This window comes from Spermophilus citellus, assembly GCF_964194105.1.
Source record: "Spermophilus citellus genome assembly, chromosome: 6".
Taxonomy (NCBI): domain Eukaryota; kingdom Metazoa; phylum Chordata; class Mammalia; order Rodentia; family Sciuridae; genus Spermophilus; species Spermophilus citellus.
This window is the reverse complement of record NC_138187.1, coordinates 19,610,314-19,633,002: the sequence shown is the minus strand read 5'-3', so window position 1 is coordinate 19,633,002 and position 22,689 is coordinate 19,610,314. Positions and strand designations below refer to the sequence as shown.

The following is a 22,689-nucleotide window of genomic DNA, read 5'->3' as shown; positions in this document are numbered from 1 at the left end:
TGTCCCCTGCACTGGACCAGCGTGGTCTCCCCGAATGACAGGAGGGCAGCTGGAGGCTCCAACGTGGCCTCTGTACCTTCCTCCCGGTGCCTGTCCCCTGCCTGCTGTTCAGGGTGTGCCTCCTGCCTTCTGGGTGCCCTCTCTGCTCTCCTCCTTGCCCTCCACCCTTGGGTCTCAGTTCTCCTCACCACTATGATGCTTTGTCCCCTTCCCTGCATTTCCTTGGTCACCACACTGGCCACGCTGCTGTGACTTCCTGTCCACCTGCCTCTTTTCTACCCCAGCAGGCCAGGACCCTTCAGACAGGCTCCAACTAGGAAGGGCTTGGCCACAGCAGCCCTTCAGGGGAGGCTTGGTCTGTGGCCTCACTCTGGTGGCCCAGGGACCTCACCTGGCCCCTTATTTCTACTTCTGCTCTGTGAGCTGGCCTCATGCTGAGGGCCTGCAAGGTGCTCTCCCAGAGCAGAACACAGCCACTTCATGGTGGCAAAGTGCGCGCTGTGCTCTGCCCTCCCACCTCAGTGCCCCGGTGCCAGGAGGCGGAGGGAGGGTCCCATTCAGTGGCTCTGCGCCCCTGCACATGTCCTGGCTCCCGTGTGGACACTGCTCAGCTGGGATGAGTTCCAGCCGATGGGCGTGGGAAAATCCAGGCTCACCCTTGGGCCATGGGAGGGCGTCCTGCCAAGCCTGGGTCAGAGTGGGAGGGACTTCCCTCAGGGAACGCCAGGTGCTCTGCCAGACCAGGGGAGAGGACCAGGACTCGGTGTACAGGTGGCCTCCCCCAAGGCAGAGGGAAGCTCCGCCTTCTCCCTCCACAGAGCAGGCACCTGGACGCCGTGGGCAAATGACATGTGGTGGGAGAGGCTCGCGCTTCAAGCGCCAAGTTCTGTCTCCTTGGCCCTGTGTCCCCTCCTTGTCAAGAGGGAGCCGGGCTTGGTGGTGCCTCAGGCAGCAGGGCAGGGGCCATTTAACCAGCAGGGGGAGGGGCTGGGGGAGACGGGGCTGGTCCAGAGAGAAAGGCCTTGGCCTGGCCCCTGGGGGGAGGGGGCCACAGCCAGGGGGTCACAGCCTGCCGCAGAGGCGGGGACGGCACCCAGCATGCATTGGCAGGAGTTTGTCTGGTCACACGGTTCCAGTGGTCACATTCCTGCGACAAGGTTCTCGAGCACCTTGGCCTGGGTCGCTGACTGCTTGGGTCACTGGCCGCCTGGTTCGCTGGCCCTCTGGTACCCTGCCTGTAGCCTCCCCCATGACACATACCTGCCAATGTGCCCGTCCCCATCCACGCGGCACTCCCTGGCCAAGCCCTCAGTGACTCCCAGCTCCTGGCTGGCGTCCCAGGCCCTGCCCCATCCTTCGCTGCCCTCTGCTCCCCTGGCGCCCTGACTCACTCCAGGAATCATGGACCAGACCAGAGTGACTCACAGCTCTCCTGGTCCCCAGCCTCCCCCTCTGGGCCTTTGTGAGGTGCGGCACGATCAGGCTGTGGCGCCAGCTTGGCACTGGCACTTCCCCGCTGGGCCTTCCCAGCCCCTCCCGTCACTGTCACCGTCACCGGGCTGGGCTTTCCTTCCCATCGTAGCTCCCTGCTGCGCCCGCAGGCCGGGGTCTCTGCCCACTCCAGCCGCTTCCTGCTCCCTGTCAGCCACCAGTAAACCTGTCACCCAGTGCCCGCCTCGTGCCGTGTTCTCTGCTGCCCTCTGCTCTGAGGTCTTTGTGGACCTTACCACCTACACTCTTGATCTCCGTGGCCACTGTCCCTGTGGTGGGCAAAACCTTGGTCCTGGGCAGCCCACCGGGATGGGTGACGGTGGGAGGCCAGTCCCTGTGCCTCCCGTCTCTGAATGCTCTGTGGCACTCTGCTTCCCGGCCAGCCTGGGGCCCTCTTCCTCAGAGCTGAAGCCCGCCCCACGTGACTCCAGCCACCCTGCAACCTCTGCCCCGGGCAGGGCTTCCTCTCCCAGCCCGCTGTCCGCCATCCCCTGTCCCCGCACATCTGCCCCGGCAGCCCCCACCTGCGGCATCGACTGGCCTCCGGTGCCCGACTTTGAGTCCCACTATTACAGGCTGCTCGTCCTAGCAGGGGCTCGGGACAGCCACAGGCCGTCCCGCCGCAATAGGGGACGCCGCAGGTTGGGCCACTGGTGGGAGCTGGAGTCCAGGCCTGTGTTCCTCGGCTAGGAGGGGGAGCCAGGTGGCCACGCTGCTGCCGCCAAGCAACCGCTGTCCCTCGAAATGGTGGCTTTCCTGCCTCATTCCTCACGACCTTCAGTGGCCACGTTCGGTGTAAATTTCGCACGAAAACGTAAAGAACTTCCTAAGTCCCAGGTTGGGGACGAAGAGTCTCCTTGGGAGCAGCTCATCAGAGCTGTGCCAGTGTCACCTGAGGTCAGGTCGCATACCTCCCCTCCTCCACGCCCACTCTGCCTGCCCCGCATGACTGTGTGTCCCCCTCGAGGTTCTCACGGCCTCGGAGGCCTCTGCCTGCTCGTTTCTGGTTTCTAAAATGCATATTCTGATGGCTTCTGCTCAGAACTCTGGGGCCCAGGACCTGCTGACAAAGTTCAGGTCCCTTGACCCTCACTGTCCGGTTTCCCATTTCTCCTAGTGGCCACCAGTGGCCTGCGAGCTGGGCCAACCAGTCAGTGGACATCCTGTGGCTCGGGGTTGTGCCAGGCTGGGGTGGGTCCCAGGCCTGGCACAGCTTCTTCCCTGGGTCTCCTGGTTAGCAGGACCAGCTGCTGAGTCTGGCGTCTCAGTGCAGAAGGGTCAGGGTGTCCACCCTGCTAGGGCCACCCTCCCCGTTGAAAGGGAAGAATGGCACCGAGGAGACAGCCCGAGAGGGGGAAGCTGGGCGGGTGGAGGCCTTGCGCCAGGCCTGTTCCCAGCTGCCTTGCTGGTCCATTTTTGTTTTTGCCTAAACCAGTTCCAGTTGGGTTCCATCCCGACCAGATGGGTTCCAGACCCCCTGGCGCCCGCCCGGCCTCGTCATCTACACTTACTGGACCTTTAATTGCTTTTGTGTTTATTTTTCAGTCCTGGGAACACTGCACTTTCCCACAGAGCCGCATCCCAGCCCTTTTTATTCTGAGACAGGATCTTGCTAATTTGCCCAGGCTGGCCCCCGACTCCTGATCCTCCTGCCTCAGCCTCCCGAGTCGCTGGGATTATAGCGCCCGGCCTCCAGCTGCACCCCTCACCATTTCGATCACCCTGTCCTGGGCTCGGTAGTCTTGACCCACCCATCATTCCCTGGGCACTTCCTGCCCTGGCCCTGCTTCCCTCCTTCCTCCCTCTGTGGGGCTGTCCTGTGGCTCCCCACCCAGCACTGGGGGCCACAGACATGCGGGGCTCCCATGCCATGCGCCCCCTGGTGGCTGGAACGGGCTGCCGCTCTTCCCTCCTGGGGCCTCCTACACTGCCCACACGGGAATTTGGTTGAACAAATGATTTTTAAAATATATTTTTCTTGTTTATTTATATTATTGAAAAAAACTGAAATCACTGAGAAATGTTATAAAAAGTAAACAGCCACAGCCTTCCTACTGGCCCCGACGTGCCCACAGTTCACCTGGAGCCTTTCCCTTGGGACACGCGCACATGCACACTGTCATGCCCGCAGACGCACACCTAGACAGGTATGCACGTGAGGTCGCTAGCTAAAAATGAAGAACACTGCATCTCACTTAACATGACGCCTCTCTCCATGGACTTAAAAATTCTAACTGTTCAGAACAAAAAGCAAAAATCAAAACAAAACCAAAAAAACCCAAAAATGGGGGGGAAAAAAGACCAACAAAATTAAAAAGAAAAACTGCCCTAGGTTCCAGGGGTGAACAACACTCCTTCCCCGAAGGCCACTCTCTACCCCATGATGTCAGGCGTCTCACCTGACAGGATGTACACCTCCATCCTCCTGCTGCTTCCTCAGGGCGGGTTCCCAGCGCCCCACCCAGGGTGGGCCCGAGTGTTGGAGGCGCTCGCTTTTACTGACCTGCTAAGGCCCACCACGGGCGCTGTTCCCTCCCAGCACTGAGCGCGAGGTGCTGATTTAGTCTGTTTTAATTTGCCCGTCTGAGTATTAGTGGTATTTCTGTAAAATACTTTTTTAGATGTATGGACCTTTATTTGTATGTGGTGCCGAGAATCGAACCCAGTGCCTCACACGAGCTAGGCATGTGCTCCACCACTCAGTCACAACCAGCCCTGTATTTAACTCCCCCCACATATTGCCACCAAAAACTGAATATGATTAACATGTTGGCATAACACCTGGAGGTTTTTAGTTGAAGGAAAGAGATGTTTTACATAAAGGTTCGTTGGGTTTCAAGTTTCTTCTTACGATTGGTTTGGAGCAGATCCTCCACCTCACAGTCACCTGGTGGACGGATGCTGTCCAGATCCAGACCCTGCTGCGAGACGCCCACCCTCTGCCCTTCTCCTGTCTGCAGTCGGAGGCAGGAAGTTGGCGGTGGAAGGAGTCGGGCATCGGCACACACAGGCGGGAAGCCGGGCTCTGCTGACCTGCTGACCTGCTGACCTGCTGGCCCGAGGGAGAGCAGGTTCTCCTAGGGGTGTGGCCCTGTCCTTCCCTGGGCACCTGTCCTGGGTGTGTGCTCAGGAAAACCCTCCACTAGCACTGACACTGGCAGCAGTCTGTGCTTCAGTAAGGAGGACAGAAGTCTCCCACTGGGTTTAGGCTGCTATGCAGGTGACAAGGACCCTCCCCTGTACCCAGGGCCTCGCCCACCTCTCCAGAGCCTGCAGGCTGTGGTGCTCCCCGGGCCTGGCCATGATGAAGTCCACATCACAGCTGAGTGCCAGAAGCTCTGGCCACGGCGTGAGCCTCTGGAGGAGGCCAGCGCCACTCTGTGTTCTAGAGGGGCGGGCACCAGGGCCAGGTGTCTTGGCCACCACGCAGGTGCAGCAGTGGGACCAGCTGGGACCCTACAGCCACGCTCACCCCCACGCTTTCCACCGGACACACCGCCTGCCCTTTCCCAGACGTGTCCAGCTTTCCAACATGGGCAGCTCCGTGTGGATGGACAGCCCAGAATGTCCTCCTGGGCTCCTCCCGCCTCCCGCTGCCACAATGGGCCTGGGGCACAGCGGCTCATCCCAGGTTCCCGCAGCTGGGCGCCCTCTGCTTGTCCAGAGCCCGGTGCTGGAACCACACCAGGCCCAGGCCCAGGAGCGAGCGAGCGAGCGGTCAGCGGACGCCGAGTGGCTCCTGGCTACGACCACCAGAAGCTGACGGAGAAGCTCAGGTCCAGGGCCCGCACGTAGTGCCAGTGTTTGGCGGGGATGAAGAGCATCTCTCCAGGGGACAGGGTGCAGGCCAGGAAGGGCGCCTCGGCAAACCGGGGGAACCTCTCCAGCTCGGGATTCTCCACATCCACCTGAAGAAAGCAAGAGCTGTCATTTTGCTGGAGTCTGGGGACCACAGTGGGGACCGCCACATCACCCCGGTGCCCACGCGCCCACCTGGCTGGTGTTGTGAAGAAGGTGCGTTTCGTGTGGGTACAAAGCCGCCGAGTCCCGTGGGGAGTAGAGCCGGATGTACTTCCTCCCCATCACCTGGAAGAGGCCCAGGGGCTGCTGGATGGCCTCACAGCGCTGCAGGCCCCTTGGTCCCTGTCTCCCTGACCCTCCCTGCACTGCTCCCTGGGCCTGCACCTGCTTAGGTGCCCAGAGGCCAAGAGCTGTTGTCCTCGGAGCACACGGTGGGTGGCAGCTCGTGGCTGTGGCTCAAGCCTGGCTGCTGCTTACAGCGCGTCGCCTTGGCTAGCCCACACAGGCCTCGGGGGTTCTTCTGCGCCCCCGATTTCCAGGTGAGGAAAATGAAGCACTGAGAGATTAAACCAACAGCCCAAGGTCACAAAGCCGCCTGCCTGGGGATGGCGCTGGTGGCTGCTGGGCAGGCTGTCCACCTCCCCTGGGCAATGCCAACCTTCCCACCCATTCAGCCCATCAGAGCCAGGGGGCTTCCTGGGCAGCACCGTGTGCCCCTCCCCTCGTAGGACCTCCCAGGACCAGCCCCTCCACCAAGGCCCCAGGTGGAGGCCATCCTCCCTGGAAGGGACCCTCCTCAGGCCTGCGGCTCTCGTCCCTTTCAGGGTCCCTGCATCTCTTTGAGGAGCTGGAGTTTCAAGGTGGACCCTGAGGTCAGCCCCATGCCTGGGCCAGCAGGAGGCAGAGCCACTGGTCTGGTGGTAGCTCCTACCTGCACCAGGAAGTTCTGCTGCGGGTCTTGGTGCAGTGGGGACACGGTTCCTTGGGGACCGAACCAGGCGTTGATGGTGATCTCGTCCTCCTCCCCATCGCCCAGGCAGCAGTAATCAGGGATGCCGATGTCCTGTTTCAGCTCCGGGATCTGCGGGTGTCAGAGCAGAGATGGGGGGTCGAGGAGAGGCCGGCACCTACAGCCGGAAGTGACTGACAGGTGGGCACACGCCACTCCTAGCTAGGGCCATATTTTAAAGGAAAAGAATTTAAAAACAATGAAAAAAACAAATATGTAATCAGCAGATAATAGTTGTAGTCTTATTTTCATATCTTTTGCCATGTCTATGGATTTCTTATTTATTTCTTTTTTAAAAACATGATATTAATGCTTTATACTAGAAACAAAAAACACACAACAGCTTGTCATACTCTAGCATTAAAGTTAAAAAAAAAAGGAAAACAAAAAGAAAATAGTTTTAGGAAATCCAGAGAGGATTTCCTAAAATTCACTACTGGTAAACAAATCCCTATTGGCTAGGTGCGGTGGTGTCTGCCTGTAATATCAGCTATTCAGGAGGCTGAGGCAGGAGGATTACAAATTTAAGGCCAGCCTCAGCAACTTGGTGAGAACCTTTCTTAAAATAAAAAGGGCTGAGGATGCAGCTCATTAGTAAAGCACCTCAAACAAACAAAAACCCTATGTTACATTTTATAAATTAACAGCTCTAAAGACTGAAACGCCCGAGCCCCTCCCTGCTGGCTGAGGTGGGAGGTCAGGACACAGTGCAGAAGACATGAAGACCTCAGTACATATGTCACACAAATAAATCAAAAGCCAGAAGCAGATGGACACAGACATGACAGGGCTTCGGTCTCAGCAAATAAATCCAAGTGAAACCAAGAATGAGTCATCGTTCCTCGTTGATCAAATAAGAAAGACTGAAAGCAAGATAACCCAGCCGTGGCGGGACGTGGTGTCTGGCGTGTGGGCAGGGCGTGGGCACGGAGTGGAAGGAGTGGTAAACCTGTGTGACGGCGACAGGCTAGTGATCAGGGCTAAAGAGCGTCTGCATCTGACCCGTGGGAGTGGCTTGGTGCCCGGCCCCTCGTGGCCAGCGGGACCTGGAGGAGCCCATGATGGGAGGGCTTCCAGGTGGACGGGGCCACACTGTCAGCGCACCTGCCTGGTGGCCCCAGGACAGGCAGTGCTGAACACGTCCCAGGCAGAGCTGGCAAAGGCCACACGCTGTCCCTGTGGTGCTTTCTCATGAACCCCGTCCCCCCCGTCCCTGCGCCCTCTGGGATAGCGAGGTGCCCCCAGCAGAGGCCTGGCCTCCGGGGAAGTGGGCCTGGGGTGAGCACAGCGCCGTCGGGGTGGACCTCCGGGAGCCCCACAGGACTGTCGCCAGCACATGGGGTCACCTCGCAGGCCCAGGGTCTCAGAGGCAACCGTGGCCTGACCAGCCCTCAGCAGGCACTGGGCCAGCTCAGGGCAGGGCCCAAGGGAGAGGCCAGCCGTCCCTGGAGGCTCCGACCCCAGACCCTGTGGGAGCTGCTGGTATTTTTCCAGCTTGAGAGGAATGAAGCAGGGCCGGGCCTCGGCCTCTCCAGGGAGCAAGGCGTCACCTGCCACTTCGCCAGCAGCACCTGGGAAGGCGGGAATGGTCCCCCTGCAGGGAGCTGGGCCCAGTCGTTGCCCTCTGTCCTGTAAGGGCCCATCTCCCGGGGCCAGCGTAGAGATGTGGAGTAGTGGTGTCCCATGCTTTGAGCTAAGACCCAGATTCATGGACTGAGGCCCCCAGTGCCACAGGGGGGTCTTGGGCCATTTGCAGGATTCTCAAATGCTTCCAGGAACCTCAGGCTCCCTGTCACATCACACTGCTGCTTCTGGCTGGGGTGCCATCAGCCCTGGCCCTGTGGACACTCAGCAGAACTCTGATTGGTTCCTGATGACATCATCAGGATTTCTGAGAGGTGATTGGTTGAACCCATCCTGCAATCCAAATCACTGACCAAAGACTCGGAGACCCCTCCAGAACCAAGCAGTTGGAGACAGGCCTGCAGCGGGGGCCAAGCTTAGACACCAGTCCCTGCGAGGAAACCAGTGAAAGGTCCTGAGGCAGGAACCTGGGGGGAGCTGGAGGCCGAGAGGTTCCAGAACAGTCTGCGCCACTCTGCCTGCCCCCGGCCTGTGCTGCTGGACTGCCAGACACCTCTCGGCTGGCTACTGCTGGCGCTGGGCCCCGCTGCCCCCACGTGGGGGGTACCTGTCACTGGAAACGTCCTGTCCTCCTCTGGTCTTCAGCAAGTCTGCGCTCAGGGTCTATCTGGCCTGTCAGGGCTGGACCCAGAAGCAGCAGGCCAGGTGCGGGCAGATGGCCACAATCAGACACCTGAGGTGGGGACGGATGAAGGCGGCAACTTGCCCCCTCCTGGTGGGCTCAAGTCCCGTGGCCTTGTGGCCTCGCTGGTCCTTTGGGATGTGTTCCTCGGCTCTGGCCGCACCTGGACTTGTGACAGCGTCCCACCCCTGGGGACTGCCAGTGGCTTCCCTCTCCCCTTGCTGCAAGCTGGAATCCCTCCTCACTGGGGGTCCTGGGACTCAGGCCTGCGGCCTCACTGCCTCCTGCTGGCCCTGGTGAGGAGGGGCAAGAACCGGCACGAGTGGGCAGCAGTGAGCCAGCAGGCTTCCCTGGGGGGACGGGGAGAGGGTGAAGGACAAGAGCGCAGCCTCACTCACCTGGTCAAAGAGCTGGTGCTGCGCGAGGTACCCAATGTCACTCGCCTAGACAGACATGGAGGAAGAGAAAGCGCTGTTAGCACGAGCCTGGCGGCTTCTTCCAGAGGCTGCCGCTGCTTCTAGAAGGTGCTCCCCCAGGCCCCGCCCCACGAGGCTCCGCCCCACCCCACGAGGCTCCGCCCCACCCCACGAGGCTCCGCCCCACCCCACGAGGCTCCGCCCCACCCCACGAGGCTCCGCCCCACCCCACGAGGCTCCGCCCCACCCCACGAGGCTCCGCCCCACCCCACGAGGCTCCGCCCCACCCCACGAGGCTCCGCCCCACCCCACGAGGCTCCGCCCCACCCCACGAGGCTCCGCCCCACCCCACGAGGCTCCGCCCCACCCCACGAGGCTCCGCCCCACCCCACGAGGCTCCGCCCCGCCTGAGCGCCTGGTCCCCAGGGCGGCTGATGGTGGGTAAATGGAGGCAACCACGTATATAACGATTTTTGTTTTTCTGTTTAAAAAATCATTTTAAAAAACTGATAAATACACATAATTTCCTATTTTAATCTCTTTAAGGCCCAGGGTCCTGGTGTTAAGCACACCCACATGGCTGCACAGCCATAGCCACCACCCACCTCTGAACCTTCTCTACCCTGCCAGGTAGAACCGGCATCCAGGAAACACTGGAGGAGTTACTTAGACTTTTTTTTTTTTGGTTCCGGGATAGAACTCAGGGGCACTAGACCACGCACGGGGCCCCATCCCCAGCCCTACTGTGTGTTTTACAGACAGGGTCTCACTGAGTTGCTGAGTGCCTCATTAAATTGCTGAGGCTGACTTTGAACTCATGATCCTCCTGCCTCAGCCTCCTGACCTTGACGTTTCCTTTTTACAAGTTTTTTGGTCTGCTGATGAGAATCTGGGGCCCCCACGTGAATCTCTCCCAGGTCAATACGCAGGCAACTGCTCCTGCTCTTAAAGACTCCACGATGTTTTATAAACAGAATTTGAGGTCATGAATTCGGGGACATCCAGGGTGTTTTGCTACAGCATTTCGACTAACAGCCCCAAACACTGTGCTTATGTTTATGGGACATGCGCTTCCAAAACTACCGTTAGTCACGCGTGTGTATATTTAAATTTTCACACTTCTGCCAGGTTCTTTCCCCGAGTTAGACCCTTCCTGCTCCTGTTGCCCTCCAGTTGGCCCACGCTGGGGGCCATCACACTGTGACAATTTTGCCAATGAGCTGGAGATGAGGGCTTCACAGCCTGGGTCCCCAGAGCTCGGGGTTCTGCTCAGATGCCAAGCTCTTCAGGGGTCCCACGGCAGGGGAGGGACGGGACTCAGGGCACCTCTCACCCCCCTGCAGGCAGGGCGGAGCCGGCGGGCGCTGGCAGCTGAGGCCAGGCAGTGCCGCAGCAGGGAGGCCCCTCTCCAGGAGGCCCAGGGAGCCTGGTCCTTCCGTCCTTCCCCGCTCTGCTGCATCTGTCCTCTCCACAACAAGCCAGACCCAGGCTGAGGACACACAGAGCCCTGACGCCATCTCCATCCTGGACAGCGGGTCAGGAGGACACCGGGTGAGTGCTGGCCACGCGGTGCCGAGCACTGTGCTCTAATCCCCACGGGGACACAGGCATCGCCACCCGCAGCCCCGAGTCACCCACCACACTAAAGCCGAGCTTCCCAAAGTCGGGCCCTGAGGACAGGCGAGGCCCAGGACACCGCCAAGGCCCAGGCCAGCAAGGGACAGCCTGTCTAACCCTGCGCTGGTGCTGCCTCTGCCCTGGGCCTAGCCACAGCCTCCCGGCCAGGCTGACCCTGAAACACAGATGGCCTCGGTGTCACGGGACTGTTCTAGATGCCCCTCCCAGGCCTCAGAGATAGCAGGAGGCGGGCTGCCAAGGCGGCCGAGCCCCTGAGTGCCCACGGATGAGGCTGGGGCCCCGGTTGAGGAGATGGGGCAGGAAGGGCACCGAGGAGGGGCGCTGGGGTCCCCCAGGAGTTCACAGTGAGCAGCGGAGATGGACAGTGGGGACGGAGACGGGCGGCCACAGGTCTGCAGGCTTCTCTGAGAGGATCCACGATCCAGTCTGCTCGGAGGCAGAGGCTGGGCCTGGGCTGCTGGGGACCGGGGCAGGTGGCACGTGAAGCACAGCCCTGCGGCCCCTCCGTGCAACCTGAGGCCCACAGCCCACAGCTGTCCCCTTACTCTAAGGGTCTCGGCCCTGATCTCAGCCACATGAGGCCACAGTCACACTCTCTGCCACCCACGGGCCTCACTGCCACGAATCTCTAGTGGGAACTGGGGACAGCTGGCTGGGAAACCTGACTGGTCCCTGTGCGAAGCGTCACCTGTGGGATTCACTGCGTGGTGAGCCTCAACTCCCCTCCTAGTGCACGGACGGAGATGGAAGTGACAACCCACAGGAATTCGCATGTGAACGAGGAAGGGACCCGGCCCGGAGCCCACCAGTGGGCGGAGGGCGAACCCGACGTGGCTCACATGATGGGATTCCCAGCCGCTCACAGGGACCACGGCTGGGAATGGCACGGACCAAGGGCCTTGAGGCGTGAAGGAGAGGGACAGAGGCCACCCCAGTGGCCACACGCTGTGCCATCCCTTGGTGTGAAGTGCAGAGAATGGACGCGTGCAAAGGGACAGGGAGCTGACCGGAGGTCACGGGGGTGGGGGAAGGGAGACGGGAAAGGACACCAATGTGCAGGGGCATCCCCAGGGCGGGAGACTTCTGGAAGGGGACTGGGGGGGTGGAGGTGGGCACCATCGCGCACGTCCTCAAAACCCCCAGGACAAGGCGGCCTGGAAAGAGGAGCCCTGGTGCAGCCACCCGCCTGCCCACTCTGGCCAGAAGCCGCCACAGCCCAGGGGCGCTCCCCCCACCACTGCACCCCAGGGAGAGCCGTGCACACCTCGCTCACGACGTGCTTGCTGATGAAGTCCCCCACGGTCATGAGCCTCTGGGACCATTCCTCGTCTGTGTACCGGGAGCCGACTTCCACGGGCACCGTCCGGCAGCCAGCCACCTCCTGGATGTACTCCAAACTGTCAGAGACAAGCATCGTCCTCGTCAGGGTCGCTACCGCCCGCTGAGCATGGAGAAGAGCGAGCTTCACCTGTGGTTTCCTTTAGTTCCCACAAAACCTCATGAGGCAGAGACTACTCAGGCACAGAGAGGCGAGGTTACTTGCCCAAGGTCACACAGCCAATGCACAGAGCCAGGTCTGCTGGGCTGCTCCGCTCCCCTGTGGGCTGTGGTCCCTCCGAATGTCCCTCTGCTCATCTTGTCACTGAGCTAACAAATGGTGGGCAGTATGAGGTGGTGGTGGGGGTGGGGTGCCCGGCTCTGAACTCTGGTGGCCTGAGATGGAGTCCGGGCCTCACCAGCGACAGACCAGGGGACCTTTGGCAAGTTGCCCAGTCTCTCTGAGTCCCTGTGCCCGTGCAAAGTGGAGGTGACAACAGTGCCTGACCCATAGGGAATGAGACGAGGCAAAACACACCACATGCCTGACCCAGGGACAGAGGGACTGCACGCGGGAGGCCTGCTGTGCGACGGCTCCGGCAGCCCAGCGCCCCTCGCCAGCCTCAGTGTCCCCCAGGACTCCCCCAATGCCCACTGTGCTGATTGGACCTCAAAGCTCAGGGCACTGGAGGCCTGGTCCCCACGGACGCCGTGGTGACTGGACCCTGAGGGCTACGACCTCATCGGTGGGTGATTCCCCGGGGGATCCCCAGCATTAAAGGGCTGCTGGAGGCCAGGAGGGGGCGGTCGGAGGAAGTGGTCAACTGGGGGCGTGATTTGTATTTTGTCCCCAGCCCCCTCCTGGCTCGCTCTGCTTCCTGCTCCACCATGTGCCCCTGCACGATGTCCTGCCTCCCCACAGGCCCAGAAACAACAGAGACAAGTGACCACGGACTGGAATCATAAAAAAATTTTTTTTTCTCCTTTAGGTTGATTTTCTCGGCCATTTTGTCACAGTGATGGAAAGCTGCCCCAGTCTGCTTCCCTTGAGCTACATAGTTGAACCTGTGCACCACGGGGGATTGGTTCCAGGTCCCCTGCAGATGCCAAAAATCCAGTGATGCTCAAGTTCCTTATTTAAAAAACAAAAACAGTGTAATCCCAGCGGTTTGGGAGGCTGAGGCAGGAGGATGGAAAGTTCAAAGCCAGCCTCAGCAAAAGGGAGAGTGAGACCCTGTCTCTAAATAAAATACAAAACAGAGCTGGGGTGTGGCTCAGTGGTCAAGTGCCCCTAAGTTCAATCCCTGTCCCCCCAAAAAACAAAAACAACAAGCCAGCATAGACCTGCCCCCGTAAGTCACCTCCTCACTACTCAAGACACGGCATGCGGTGTAAAACCTGTCGGTAGTTGTCCCACTGCCCGGCTTGGGGAACAGTGACGAGAAAATAAGTCTGTGTGTGATCAGCACAGAGGTGACAAGGTAGCTCTGCATCCAGTCCTGACCCGTGGTTGGTGGACACTGAGGAGTGGAACCCACGGCCATGAGGGCCCACTGCGCCACCTTATTTCCCAAGGTAGGCCCAGCCAGGGCGCGTGGTCACTGCCCAGCGCCTGAGTCTGGGGAGCGGCTGTCTCTGGGCTCTTCTGGGCTGGGCCTCGGGGCCCTGAGGAGGCTCCGGGACTCCTGGACCCTGCGGGAGGGCAGAGTGGACCTATCTGGAGACCGCCACCTAGACCCTGTGAAACTCGGCTCAGGGCAGAGCGAGCTGTCGCAGGGCCGTGGCCCGGCCTCAGGCAGCCCCTCAAGCCTCCTGGTCATCCATCCCAGGACTGCTAGTGAGTGTCTGTGGGGACTCTGGTGACGTGTGGGTGGCTGGAGGAGTGATTCAGGGAGGCCTGGGGACACTGGGTGGGAGGGAGGGGAGTCCCTGTGGTGCCGCGTGACCACCCACCTCCACTTCTTCATGCACGGCCAGTGGTCAGCCACGCCTTCCAGGATCACCGGCCTCTCGGGAACCAAGAACTGCTCCCGGAAGTGCTGCAGGGACGGGCAGCGCAGCCGGGGCACTGCCCTCCCGGGCTCCAGCTCTGGAGTGGGGACGCGGTGGCGCCTGGCTCTCTGCTCAAAGTCAGAACACAAGGCACCAGCTCAGGCGGCGGCCAGGAACCCACACCGTGGCAGCGGCTGAGGTGGCCTCAGTGACACCACAGCCACACAGCCCTGATCGCTGCTGCTGCTGTGGTCACCAGGAGACCCAGCGCCACGGTTCCCCGCATCTCAGGACAAACGTCTGTGGACTCGCAGGCTGTGCTGCCTGCGTGGACGCCACCTCAAACACAGTGTCCCCGTCCTCTCAGCCACCCCTGGGAACCGCATGGTGACAGCATGATGAAGAGTCACCTGTCACCAGCACCGGTCACTAGCATGTGGCCACGCAGCTTTCCTTGGCCTCTCCCACCTGGGGACCTGACAGGAGTGTTGGGTCCCTGGGCCTCTGTCCACATGTGCCGGGCAAGGTCACAGTGCCCAGACCCGGGACCAGCCGGGGCACACTCGGCTCCCGGCTCCTTCCGCCACACACCGCCCCCTCCCCCAGGACGACCTTGGGCAAGGCCACCTCCACGTTCTTGTGGGACACGAGGTGGGCTGGGGGCTGCACCCGGGGTCAAGGGGACAGACACTGGTTCCTGATCTGTGCGCCTGTCCTGCTGTCTCGAGGCCGGGTGCCATGCCCGGCCCTTGGCCCCTGGCCCCCTCAGGGACATTGAGACCTGCGTGGCCTTGTGGCTGAGGAAGAGCCCGTGGCTGCCTGGCTGCTGTGCCGGCCGCGTCTTTCTCCTCTTTAACCAGAGGTGGAGTCACCACTTGCTGGCGCGTGGTTCCACGGCTCCGGTCCTGCCGTCAGCAGCGTCCCCTGCCTGGAGTCCTGCAGGCTCCCACGCCCTGCTGACCTAACTTGGCAGGTGACAGGGACGGTCCCTCTCTCTTCCCAGTGGGATCTCCTTTTCGTTGGGCTTTGTGACAAGGACATCCATTCACTTACCTGGCGTAAAACCCTGCTCACGTGGGGAGTGTCCAGGCCACAGGGCCAGCCACGAGGCCACTGCTGGTGCCTGACAAGCTTGCCTTTCCCTTCTGGGGCTCAGGACCCTAAGTGCCCCTTCACAACCAGGAGGGGACGGAGGCTGAGAGTGGAGCCGTCCTGGCTCATCCAAGGTGGCCCGGGGTCTGGGACGGGCTGGGCTCTGACGCCTGCTGCGTAAACTCAACCGCGCTGGGCCTGGGGGACGTCGCCCAGCCTCCCTCGGCCCCCTCAGCTGCTTCTCCCACCACAGGGTCCCCACCCCAGCTCCACAGGGCACTGCTCTCGCAGAAATGGGAAAAAGAGGGTTTTTGACAAAACAAACCCCGGGGGGCTTGTTCACATCAGCCGAGAGGCTACTGTTAGGGCGCCCAGGTCCCCGTGGGGGCCTCACCCAAGGGTAGAAGCGGACAGGGAGAGTGGGGCAGGGTGGACGTCCCTGTACCTTGGCTCCGGGCGGCTCCGGGCCGGGGCAGGCGGGCCTCTTTCCAGAGCCGAGGTGCGCCTGGAGGACTGTGGCAGCCTTAAGGAGGACGTCCCCCAGGATGGCCGCTCCCATCAGCAGGCCCATGTCGCACACCCGCAGAGCCTCAGTGACCGCGGTGGCCTCGCGGGGCGCCCGGCACAGGCACAGGGCCTTCAGGAGGCAGCCGAAGGCGTAGACCCGCCGCCAGTCCTTGTGCACGTCCCGCCAGGGCCCCGTATTGAGCCTCTCCCAGGAGACGTCCAGGAGCGCCTCGCTGTCCTGCAGGCACTCGGCCAGCCGGTCCCCGTAGAAGTGCTCGGTGGCCTGCTGCAGCAGCAGCACCACGCTCCTGTCCACCGTGTCCCCGAGCTCCAGCCTCAGCTCCTCCTGGGTGCCCGGCAGCAGAGCCCTGAGGGCTTCCCAGAGTGTGCCAGCTGGCACCCCGGGGCCTCCGTGACTCTGGGTGCCTTCTGTCATCTGGGCCATCCAGGGGGGTCAGATCAGCGCCTGACAGGGACCAAACAAGCGTTAGGGACCAGGAGGGGCCTGGCCGCAGCCCACAGGGGCCCTCTTCAGAGCGGCCTTCTCTGCAGCCATGGCCCTGCAGCCCCCCGTCCAGGTCTGCGATTTCCAGGGCCTAGTACACAGTCAGCACTGCATAAGTGCCTGCTCGGGGAGGGCGGGTGCGGCGGAGCCTGGACCCCCCCCCTCCCGCCAAACCCCCCACTCACCTCAGGCCCACCTCCACGACCCCTATGAAGCCTGCAGGGCCCTCCAGATCCCTACTGCCCTTGCGCTTGCTTACACCCCGGCCACCGCCAGGCCTTGAGCCCCCCAGACGCTAGCACAAGACCCCCCCGGGACTGCAGTCCTCCCTCAGTTCATGTGCGCGATTGGCACACGTCCACCTCCCAGAAGTCCCCTGGTGGCAGCGTGGTCCCTGTGTGGCGATGATCTGGTGGTGGACCTTTAAGAGGCGGGGCTCCATGAGAGGTGAGAAGGTCACTGGGGACTCCCATTGCAAGGTGGGCCTATCACCACGGGGCAGGTTGTTAAGTGAGGTCCCCTGTGTTTGGCCCCTTGTACCTGCTTCCCCTTCACTTGTCCACCATGCTGTGATGCAGCCAGGGACCCTCACCAGATGCTGGCACCATGTTGTTTGAACTTAGAGTCACCAGCATCGTGAGCCAAATAAAAACTTTTTTCTTCATACATTCCCTGGTGTCAGGTATTCTGTTACAGCAACACAAAACAGAATGAGATGCATCCCTCATCTCATTTGAGCTAAATGACAGGGGCCATGATGCTTTTTGCAGAGAATGTTTTAGGCTAGGGGTGCCACGCGCTGTTGCTGCTCCTCTCCACAGCAGCACATAGATGGTCATACACCATTTATGAGCCGATAGGCATCACTGTGTTCCAATAAAACTTTATTTGCAAAAGCAGATGGTCGGCTAGATGTGGCTTGCCAACCCCTCCTGTATGCTGCAAAGTTCTTCATCTTCTTCAGGCACAGAGTTAGGCTGTGTCTCCCAGGCTGGGGGAACCTGTGGTCAACAGTGAGGCGCTGAGGCCTCTGCCCGGCAGCCCTGCAGGAACAGCACAGACTGGGAGCTGGACCCTGTCCAGTAGAGCCTTTGGGTGCGAACTGGCCTTGACTGACACATGACGGTGGCTCTGCCAGCGCTCCCCGTGCAGAGGACCTCGCTGACCATGCCACACTCCCGACCCACACACACCGAGGTCCCGACGGTTGCTGTTTCAGGCCACCCCGCGACAGAGCTGGTCCCGATTTCAGGGACACCTGGTCTTCGTGTTCTGTCGCGGTGACTGAACACACCGATGGGCATTTAGAACTAGGGGTGCATTTAGCTCATGGCTCGGGCAGTTAGAAGGTCCAGGAGCAGGGCCCAGCACCTGCAGAGGGCTGTCCTGCCGCTGGGGACTTCCTCCACATTGGAGAAGGACAAGGCCACCAGCCATAGCCAACTGGCTTTTGTAGCAAACCCGCCCTGGAGGTGACTGCCCGCTCCCTCCCTGACCCATTAACCCCAGGGTCCACGAGTGGGTCACTCTGTCCACGAGTGCAGAGCTTTTGTGCGCCAGCCTCCATGAGAGGTCCTTCCACACCGCGTCTCCAACACGTGGACTTTCAGAGACATTTTTTTTCCCTGTGGTGCTGGGGACAGAACCCAGGGCCTTGTGCATCAGGGGAGCGCTCGCCCACGGCGCTGCTGCACCCAGCCCAGCCACATCCCTCCGCAGCAGCCCGGGCCTCGTGGGCCACTCACAGAAGCTCGGGAAGGCATGGCCCCCTTCAGCTCACACGTGCCTGGTGCACCCAGCAGCACACGGGGAGCAAGGACAGTGAGGGCACTGCAGAGGTCCCAGAAGGTGCCACCCCCCACCTCTGGGCTCGTCCTCAGCTCGCTCCCCAGCCCCAGCTCAGGAGCAGCCCCGGCGGGCAGGGTTCTGAGTGCAGCCCTCACCGTGACCCCAGCTGATGACACACACAAGGCCAGGGACTCGGAGCACTCGCTGAAGCCCCGGGGAGAATGATCGTCCCCACGTCCCAGATCAGCTGAGGCGGAGGAGGACCACGGGGCCCGCAGAGACTCCACACAGGTGGCACGTCCCCTGGACCCGCGACCTTGCGGATGAGGAAACCGAGTGGTGGAATCTGAGGCGCAGGGGGTCAGCTGCACACAGGGCACCCCCGCTCCTCACCGCAAGGCCTCCGTGTTCTGCAGTCCCTCCTCCTGTCCCAGTCACAGGTGGAGTCAGGTTGCTCGGCTTCTGCGGCCCGCACCCCGGCTCCGAGCCCTTCCCTTGGGTCTAGCTCCCGTGCTGCGGGAGATGGAGAGGCCGGGCTCACGTCCTCACCCCGTCACCTTGCTGAGGGAACTAAAGCCAGCAAGAAGTGACATGGCGCAGCCCGGCCAGCAGTGCGTGGAAACCGTCAGCACAGCCCACAGCCCTGTGGTGACACCCGCAGAGTGGCAGTGAGGTCTGAGGTCCGAGACTAGGAGTGGCAGTGACGGCCCACAGCAGCCCTCGGCCTCAGAGGGGTGTCAGCGTCGGGGCACCTGCATCAGGGCCTGTCGCCGTCCTGGGCTCGCAGTGGACGGGCCTCTAGCTGGCATGGCTGGATGGGGGACTTGGGGAGCCCCGCTGGCCTGGCCAAGCCGCCAGGATGGGTCTCACTGCCAGGCCCCTAGGAAGTTCCTGGGGGTCTAGTGCTGGCCCCATTCAGCTTTCTTGGGGAGAGTCACACCCAAACCTCCAATGTGGTGTCCCCTGGCATGTCAAGGGGACCCACCAGCTGGCCTCCCCAGGGCCTCCTGGCTCACGGCCTGAGCACCTCACACAAGTCTCACCTTGGGCCCGAAGAGCCCAGAGGCCTCACCCCCAGCTTCTCCTACACGTCTGTGAGAAGGTCCCTAGGAGACCCCGCCTGACTACAAAATCGGCCCCCACTGGGGACGTCCCTGGCAGCTCTGTGAGCTGCTCTGCAGAGCCACCGTGAATGGTCTCCGGAGGGTTTCCAATGGGCTAGGACTAGTCCCCTGGATGCAGACTACAGGCTTTATATACTGGTGTCACGGTGGCTTTCTGAAATGGCCCCTTACAGGGTCACATGGGCCTTACAAAGCCGGCTTCCCAGGGCCCGTGTGCCTTCTCACTGGTCCTCCCCAGGTGTCCTGCGCTCCTTTGCCTCTGGGAGGATCTTGCAGACCACATGAACTGCCCTCTGGGACAGGGGTCCCGAGCTGGCCATACAGGTCTCCTCTGGACCAAATAAGATAGTCTCTCTCTTGTAAATGTGGAGTCGTGTAGCTGGTATCTGCCAGCGGTCGGCCCTGTTGGGCATTAGCCCAGAGCTCCAGGCCAGGTGAGTCGGTTTTCAAAATGGCTTTCAGAGCACCTCTGTGGCTACCTGGAATGGTCTCCCAACGGGCCTCACGGCTGACGGAACCCTGGACCCCCAGCCAGGGCTGTATGGTGGCAGCACGAGGAGACAGTCACAGTCAAGTGGCACGCTGGACTTGCCAGTCTGCTTCCAGGGCTGTCCCACAACCTCTCATGCTGCCACATCAAGAGGCGCCACAGCCTGGTCGGTGGAACTCCTCTGAAGTGGCCTTGTGACCTGTTTTTAAAACTAGCCTCCTTATAGATTGAGGCTTGAGGACAAAATCGGATTTTGTCTTCACTTTACAAATCACTCTTTCATGGTTGCTTTATAATCAAACACCTGAAATGTTCCATTTGATTTTATCTATTGAATCTCCAGTCAGCTTAGCGAATGGCCTTACAAGAGGAGGAGCCTGACCGGCAAGGTGGCACACATCTGTGATCCCCGCAGCTGGGGAGGCTGAGGCAGGAGGATGGCAAATTCAAAGCCAGACTCAGCAAAAGTGAGGTGCTAAGCAACTCAGTGAGACCCTGTCTCTAAATAAAATACAAAATAAGGCTGGGGGTGTGGCTCAGTGGCTGAGTGCCCCTGAGTTCAATCCCTGGTACCACCCCCCAAAAAAGAGGAGCCTTAGACTATAGGGTTCAACACTTTCTTGTTGGCTCTGAGAGTCTCCCAGAGGAGCCGGCCCCATGTGGGCTGCAAGAAGCAGGCTCTGCACAGGCAGCTGCTTGGACTGGCCCCACAGGGCAGGGCAGGGCAGTCCAGGCTCAGTGGAGCTGCCGTTCTGAACGGCCTTTTTTGACTGCTTTCTGAACGGTTCACGCTGCTGCTGGAACACAGTCAAAGCAAGTTCCGGTTGATTATAAGGCACAGCCTTCTAGGGAGCCACTGGGGCCAATATTTTTAAAACCCCACTGCTCTGGAGCACCCCCGGCCCAAGCAGCCTTGAAGCAGGCTGGTGAGATGGCCTGGGTGGGGGTACCGGGAGAAGCCCACCAAGGTTCCGGAGGTCTCAAGCCGGCCTTATGCAATAGCCAGCACCACTAGGCCATGAGGAAGCCTCCCAAGGGGGACTTCCAGATCTCGCAGCCTCCGCCTGGCTTTCCAGGGGCCGGTCGGTTTGGTAACGTCTTCAGTTCCAGGCAGCATCGCACAGGAAGCGCTCTGTGACACCCTGCAGGGAGGTCTGCACTGCACGGGGCACCTCCGGCTCTCTAAGGGCCACGAAGACGTCTCGGGAGTGCAACGTCGTCGTCCTGGCCCTAACACCTGCCTTGACCTTGCTACCTGACACTCGAGGGCAGGGGCCTTCCTTTGCTGGGTCTTGAGTGGGCAGGGCGACACGATGCTGAATTAACCCATCAAGTGACAGACTGTTGTCTTTCCTCCCGGGGCTGCAGGCGGGCTCCACAGCAACCGTCCGCCTCCCGCTCCCCAGCGCCTTCCCGCGGCTGCACTGCTCGTGGCAAGTACTCGGGGCCGAGCGCAGGGTCTTCAGTGGGCCTATCTCCACGCGGACAACCACCGCCCAGCACCGCGAAGACCCGTTTCTATAGACGCTAACAGACAGCCGCGCAGGCGCACTGGCGTTCCACCAAGGCAACCCACGCCGCTTCAAGAACAGCGCAGGCGCACAACAATGCAGTCGCGAGGCCGGTCTGGCGCACGCGCAATTAGACTGCCACGGGACGCACACTGCGCACGCCTAGGTTTTTCCCCAATCCTGCCGCAGCACAGGATAGCGGGATGAGCAAGCTAAACTGCGTTCTCAGGACGCACGCGCTGCGTCCAGAGGCTTCGCGTGCGTAATGCAGTACCTCTACCTCCTTCGGTTCCTTATCTGGACGCCTGCGCAGTCTTTCCCGACCCCATTTCTTAGAAGCCGGAGGTTCCGGCGCTTCCCAATTGCTCAAACTCACCTCTCTCGCATGTGAACGATGTCTTGTCCTCCTTGGTCCGGACACTGCGGCCCTCTCCCGGTGGTCAGGCCGGCACACTGACTATCGATCGCTCACTGCTCCTCTGATCACGACCGACTGCCTAGGAGAGCGCCGAGCGATGGATGCGGCGGCCCCGCCCTCCCTACGGAAGGCGGGAGGGCGGCTTCGGGCCTGAGGTGCGGCGTCGTACCGCCAGGTTCACGCCCTCCGTTTTCTCTGACTCCCGCAACGAGGAGTATTCTCCATTTTATAGAAAAGTGAACAGGCTGGGTGAAATAAAGTGGCCACAGCGCCAGAATTTGAACCCTCAGTGAGGCTGCGTCCGCGGCGGTTCCGCGGGAAGGACCCGGCAGATGGCCAGGGACATGAGCCCCGCTCGGCCTCGGACGCGCTCCCTGTGAGCAGAGGCGGCTCGGAGCGCGGCCCGCCCTGGGTCTGGGCCGGTCCGCACGGGGGACCCGTGCCGGCTGCCCACCCAAGAGGTGGGTTACCGGGCCTTAACTAGCAACGGGGAGCCGAGGCTCCAGGCCAGCGCAGCCGCCACCGCCGCAGGACACCTCGGAAGTGTCCAAATCAGCCGGGACGGTGGCGCACACCCGCCGTCTAGGGGCTGCGGAGGCAGGAGGAGTTCAAGTTCAGAGCCAGCCTCGGAAATTAGGGAGACCTTGTCCGAGAACAGGCTGGGAGGTGGTCGGGTGGTGTGTGTGTCTGTTTACACACAGAGAGCTGTTGTCATCAGGGCCTCCCAGAAGCACGTCCCCATAACCTGTCAGGCTCACTGGGAGCTGGGGACTGATTCCAGGGTCATGCATCCAGAGTCCCCCGGGGATGACCCCACCATTGAGCGGCGCAGTGTTGCTCCTTGTCCCTGGAAAACAGTGCAGGCAAAGAGGAAGTGCTGTCAGCCATCTGCGAGCCAGAGGAGACTCACTGAAAGCACCACATTGTTCCTGGTAGGATTTTGGTGATAACCCGGGAAGCCCCGCTCTGGGCTAACAGACCATCCCGATCACCACACTTCGGGTTTTAGTTGGCTTTTTTTGTTACTGTGAGCAGAAGACCTGGCAAGAGCGACGCAGAGGAGGGAAAGTTCATCTTTGGCTCATGGGTTTTCAGAGGTTCAGTCCACTGTTGGCTGACTGCATGGCCCTGGCCCAAGGGGAGGCAGATCACGGCAGAAAGGTGTGATGGTGGGAAGCTCAGGACGTGACAGCCAGAAAGCAGAGCGAGCTCAGCTTGCCAGGAATTAAATATAAATTTATAGCCCAGTGACCTGCCACCTCTGGCTATACCCTACCTGCCTACAGTCACCACCCAGTTAATCCATATCCATGGATTAATCCAG

At 61.0% G+C, this 22,689-nt stretch overlaps 1 protein-coding gene across 2 annotated transcripts; it reads right to left on the bottom strand.

The window, feature by feature from the left end:
* Window positions 1–3,516: 3,516 nt before the first annotated feature.
* KDM8 (lysine demethylase 8) lies at window positions 3,517–21,881 on the bottom strand. Of its 2 annotated transcripts, XM_081298955.1 has the most exons (8): window positions 21,324–21,806; window positions 15,468–15,995; window positions 13,892–14,058; window positions 11,886–12,018; window positions 8,966–9,010; window positions 6,224–6,373; window positions 5,485–5,577; window positions 3,517–5,399 (listed from the first exon to the last, which is right to left on the bottom strand). In XM_081298955.1, exons 2-8 carry the CDS (start codon window positions 15,972–15,974, stop codon window positions 5,235–5,237), a joined length of 1,260 nt encoding a protein of 419 aa, XP_081155081.1. In that variant the 5' UTR covers window positions 15,975–15,995; window positions 21,324–21,806; the 3' UTR covers window positions 3,517–5,234. The 2 variants fall into 2 exon arrangements, with proteins under 2 accessions (XP_081155081.1, XP_081155082.1); XM_081298956.1 differs by lacking the exons at window positions 3,517–5,399; window positions 5,485–5,577 and adding an exon at window positions 5,627–5,848 and having other exon boundaries at window positions 21,324–21,881.
* Between the last annotated feature and the right edge of the window lie 808 nt (window positions 21,882–22,689).

Bases quoted from the DNA above. Each gene is read 5' to 3' on its own strand.
- KDM8 (XM_081298955.1), bottom strand. From the start codon at position 15,974: ATGGCCCAGATGACAGAAGGCACCCAGAGTCACGGAGGCCCCGGGGTG. The intron at 14,059-15,467 runs GTACAGGGACGT...GACTTTGAGCAG, and splicing joins CGGAGCCGCCCGGAGCCAAG to AGAGCCAGGCGCCACCGCGT. The intron at 5,400-5,484 runs GTGGGCGCGTGG...TGCTTTCTTCAG, and splicing joins TTCTTCACAACACCAGCCAG to GTGGATGTGGAGAATCCCGA.